At 36.9% G+C, this 5,414-nt stretch overlaps 1 protein-coding gene across 1 annotated transcript in view; it reads left to right on the top strand.

The window, feature by feature from the left end:
• Nucleotides 1–5,414, top strand: part of CUL1 (cullin 1) — a 112,552-nt gene that overhangs the window by 57,390 nt on the left and 49,748 nt on the right. The window contains exon 3 of the mRNA XM_003792072.3: nucleotides 4,847–5,021. Coding sequence (XP_003792120.1) covers nucleotides 4,847–5,021 — 175 coding nt within the window. The remainder of the gene's footprint in view (nucleotides 1–4,846; nucleotides 5,022–5,414) is intronic.

Genomic DNA, 5,414 nt, shown 5'->3' with positions numbered 1-5,414 from the left:
GCTCAAGCGAGTCTCCTGCCTCAGCCTCCCAAGTAGCTGGGACCACAGGCGCCGGCCACAACAGCGGCTATTTTTTTGGTTGCTGCCGTCATTGTTGTTTGGCGGGTCCAGGCTGGATTCAAATCCGCCACCTTAGGTGTATGTGGCTGGCGCCTTAGCCACTTGAGCCACTGGTGACTTTAAATTGAAGCCCGTGCTCATTTACCATTCTGAAGATCTGAAGGCCCTTAAGACTTACAAGTCTACTGTGCCTGTAAATGGAACATCTGAGTAACATGTCTGTTAACACATGGTTTACTGAATATTCTAAGTGTACTGTTGACCTGCTCAGATAAGACTCCTTTCAAAATATTACTGCTCATTGACAGTGCACCTAAGGGCTTTGCAGGAGATATACAAGGAATAATGTTTTCATGCCCCCTGAGACAACATTCATTCTGCAACCCATGGATTGAGGAATAATTTTAAATTTTCAAGTCTTAAAATTTAAGAACAATATTTTATAAAGCTGTACCTGCCACAAATAGTGATTCTTCTGATGGATCTGGGCAAAGTAATATGAAAAACTGAAAATGATATAACATTGTAGATGTAATTAATAATATTTATGATACATAGGAAGAGGTCAAAATATCAACATAAACAGGGTTTTGGAAGAAGTTGATTCCAATTCCCATGAATGACTTTGAGTGGTTCAAAACTAGTATGGAGGAAGGAACTGCAGATGTGGCAGAAAGAGCAAGAGAACTAGAATTAGAAATGGAGCCTGAGGGCGGTGCCTGTGCTCAAAGGAGTAGGGTTCAAACCCAGCCCCAGCCAAAAAACTGCAAAAAGAAGAAATGGAGCCTGAAGGTGTAACTGAACTGCTGCAGCGTCATGGTAAAACTCGAACAGATGAGGAGGTGCTTCTTCCGGATAAGCACAGAGTGGAGGTGGCATACACTCCTGGTGAAGATGCTGTGAACATTGTTGAAATGACAACAAAGGATTAGAATGTTCTGTCAACTTGGTTGATGAAGCTGTGGCAGGCTTTGAGAGGACTGACTCTGTGAGAGAAGCAGATGTGGGTAAAATGCTATTCAGTAGCATCTCATGCTACAGGGAAATCTTTTGTGAAAGGAAGAGTCAATTGATGCCACAGATTTCATTGGTTTTTATTTTAAGAAATCGCTATAGCCCTCCAAGCTTTAGGAGCCACGACCCAGTCAGCTCGCAGCCATCAACATAGAGGCTCAGACCCTCCACTAGCAAGAAGATAAGGACTCACTGAAGTCTGAGATGATAGCGTTTTTTAGTAGTAAATTATTTTTTAAATTAAGACATGTATTAATATTTTTTACCGTAATGTTGTCAAACACTAAGCTATAGTGTAAACATTCTATGTGCATTGGGAAAGAAAAAAATTGGGACTTCTGATAGTTTATTGCTGGAGCTGAACCTGAGGTATGCTCATTTTGGAAATATGTAAATGTTATGGAAATAGAAAGTTTTTTGTTGTTGTTTTTTTTGAGACAGGGTCTCATGTTGCCCTCGGTAGAGGTCTGTGGCATCACAATTTGGCAATACGTTGGAAAGTGTAGTTGAAATGGACAATTTTTGACCAGGTATAGTGGCTCACACGTAGAATCCTAGCACTCTGGGAGGCTAAGGAGGGTAAATCACCTGAGCTCAGGAGTTCGAGACCAACCTGAGCAAGAGTAAGAACCTATTTTTACTAAAAAAAATAGAAAAACTGAAGGTGTAATTGAACTGCTGCAATGTCATGGTAAAACTTGAACAGATGAGGAAGTGCTTTAAGTTTTACCATGGGAAGAGGTCAGAATATGAACGTAACATAGCTGGGTGTCATGGTGGGTGCCTGTATAGTCCCAGGTACTTGGGAGGCTGAGGCAAGAGAATCCCTTAAGCCCAAGAATTTGAGGTTGCTGTGAGCCATGACACTATGGTACTCTACTGAGGGTGAAAGAATGAGACTCAGTCTCAAAAAAGAAATGGATGGTTTTCTAGAAGTAGCAGTACCTACAGTGAAAAAAGTGTAGACAATTCATTTGAACCACACAGGGAAAAACAAAATTACTTTTCTTTCTCTTACTATGTTTAAGTCTGGGACGATTAGAACCCTTAATGAGAAAATCACCTTTAAAAGAAAATATAATCGAATTATTATTCGGGGAGAGAAGATTTTATAAACAAAATAGAACCCATAAGAGAAAATTTAGATTAACTTAATAATGATAAATTAAGATTTTTCTTTTTATTCAGTAATATCTATACAGAAAAATTATGCTGCAAATAAGAAGATAGTTACAGCATGTATCATTGATAAAGGAAACTCAGTATTTTTCCATTTGTAGCAGAAACACTTACTATATGTTTACCTTTTTTAAATTTGGTCTCTCCTACCCCAGAAATTACATACAGTAAAATGTACGTATCTTAAATGTGTAGTTTGAGGGTTTTTTGGACAGGTGTATTCATTTGTGTACATAACACCCTAATCAAGATGCAGAAAGCGCCCTCAAGGCCCCTTTCATCAATCTTTGCCCTGCAAAGAAGCAGAAGAAATTATTCTGGTTCCTATCATCTTAGGTTAGTTTTGCCTGTTGGAAAAGTTCATCTAAATGGAATTGTAAGGGCTGTCCAGAAAGTATCCAGCCAAGCATGTCTCTTACCTCTCATAGCACATGTCCGGACAACCCTCAGATGTCTTGCTTTTTTCATTGAACTTGCTTTTGAAATTCATAATGTTTTATATATTAGTAGTTTATATTTTAAACTTCTGGGTGATATTCTATTTTATGACACTACTACAATTTGCATAAGAAACTGCCAAATTATTTTCCAGTGTGGTTGTACCATTTTGCATTCCTGTCACTAATGTCTGGAATGAAACAATAAACTTCTCATGTGCTTAGTCTCACTATACTCAGAAAATTGCATATTAAGGCTGAGATAAACCACAATACTCAGACATCAGTGAGGTGGTGGGTGGTGAAGACTCATGTGACCCTGGGAGCCATGCAGCCTTTGTAGAGCAAATCTGGCAACAAGTAATAAAATAAAAATGTACCTTTCCAGTCACTTGATAATTCAGTGCTGCAAGAATACTGTATGTGTAACGTGTATGCAAGGGGATGTGTTAGTTGTATTTGCAGCTTTGTAAATATCGAAAATTGTTACCTGCTAAAATGATCACTAGCGAGGTCCATCAACAAGAGAATGGTAAGTTACTGTAAATACATTGCATACATCTGTTACTATCAAATGGCAGTAATTTCATATAGTTATCCAAAGAAATATAAAAGCATTCATAGGAATGATAGATACCAAAACACGAACGTATTTGTTTCTAGGGTAAAAGGAAAGGAGAATAGGATTTGAGAGGAGAACATAGTGTTTCAGTTAACAATCTGTAATTTTTCATTTCCTCAAAAGTTGGGGAGTGGTAGGTGAAATACGAGATAAGCATGGAGAATACAGTAAGATTTGTCAAAACTGAGGCATGAGCATACGATAGTTTATTATAATCTATGATTCTCTGCAATGAAAACACTTAATATTCATCGTTTTGAGATACAGTTCTATGATTAATACTGAGGTTGAGTATTTTGCCACATTTTTGGCCATTAATATGTGTTTCCTTTCCTTTTTGAATTTTTTATTGATAGACTTTGCCCATGTTTCTATAGAGATTGATTTTTCATATTGTCTTAAACTAACTTAGTTTATTAAAGATAGTAACTCTTTAAGGTTTTTTTTTCTTTTTACTTAATTAAATTCAGATTTTCAGATTAAGTATTTGTATAACTGCTTGGAAAGGGCCTTTCTGACCTGAGAACAAGGAAGCATTTATTATATCTTGGTTTTATGGTTTTAGTTTATATATATATATATTTTAATTCCTAATCCATTTATAATATATTTGGAATATGGTGTGTTTAGAAACATCTTACCCAAATGCCATTTATCAGTTAGTCTTTACACACTGAAGTATCTTTACATACTAAATTCTTAAATACACCAGAATATTGTTTGTTCTGTTTTATTGATCTCCCTCTGTGTCATTACAAGTGTCTGTTAATCTCATTCACATAATGATATATTCTGATGAGCTCATCACATGTAAAGGTTATAACAGAATACAGGGGTTCTTTGCCTTTGCTGCTCTCCTCTCCCCATCCCACCCTCTTTCTTCCTGCTGGTGGGGCTGTTTGGACCGTTGCCATTTCTGCTGTCCACATACACATCTCTCTTACTATTTCTTTTGCTTCTCATCCTTCATCTTGAAAATGCAGTTTTATTTAAATCCATTTCTAAATAACTTCAAAATAAAGTTCTGATTATTTCAACATTTAGAGAGTGTGCTTCTGGACATATTATTTATAATTTAAGCATCATAAAAGATAGTGATTAATATTAGCTTTTTGTTTGTCCTGGAGTAAATAATTGCTTAATTCCTTTTTTCTTTTTCATTTGCAACCTTTCCATTGTACCAATCACTAATTCTTTTCATACCTTCTGAAAATACACTTTTAGGACAATTTTCCCCAAGGTTAATCACATTAGGTCATCTAAAAAGTCTGAATTTTATCTGGGCAACCTTCCTCTGGAACACTGCATTCTTCTTCTCAGCTCTCTTACTGTCTGTGGGGAGGGCACACCTTTTCAATAGGGCTTGTTGACATTTAGTTCTAGTGACAGTATGAAAGATATCTTTTTTCCTGTCTAGTTTTTAGCAGGTTTTAGTTGGTATATTGGGAGCATACTGATAATGAAATATAAAATGTTTATGTTAATCACTGTTAAGATCTATGACGCCTACTGGTTTCCTTAACATTTCTCCAAGCCATGTTTATAACTACTGTACTAGTGTACACCAGTCAAACCAAGCCCGAGGAGCTGGGGTCCCTCCCTCTAAATCCAAAAAGGGGCAGACGCCTGGAGGAGCTCAGTTTGTTGGCCTGGAATTGTACAAACGGCTTAAGGAATTTTTGAAAAATTACTTGACGAATCTTCTCAAGGTAAGACCTTTTACATATGTATTAAACCTTTATAATAGAATGTAAAAAAATAGTAAAGTAAAGGGTCTAAATACCTAGATGTGCATGAAGATGTTTTGGTATTGCTTAGTCTTTCACCTATCATGGAAACAAAACCTTCATAAACATTTATTTTTGATAAAATTAGAAATTATGGATAACCTTACACGGTAATAGTACTTTCCTCAAAATTTTTTATTTGGCTGTTAACCATTTTGTATTTGGCTGTTAGAAATCGATAAACCGGCTCGGTGCCTGTGGCTCAAGTGGCTAAGGCTCCAGCCACATACACCTAAGGTGGCAGGTTCGAATCCAGCCTGGGCCCGCCAAACAACAATGACGGCTGCAACCAAAAAATAGCCGGGCGTTGTGGCG

This window comes from Otolemur garnettii, unplaced genomic scaffold (assembly GCF_000181295.1).
Source record: "Otolemur garnettii isolate 467f Iridium unplaced genomic scaffold, OtoGar3 scaffold00053, whole genome shotgun sequence".
Classification (NCBI taxonomy): Eukaryota; Metazoa; Chordata; class Mammalia; order Primates; family Galagidae; genus Otolemur; species Otolemur garnettii.
This window is presented reverse-complemented; position numbering and strand designations above follow the sequence as displayed.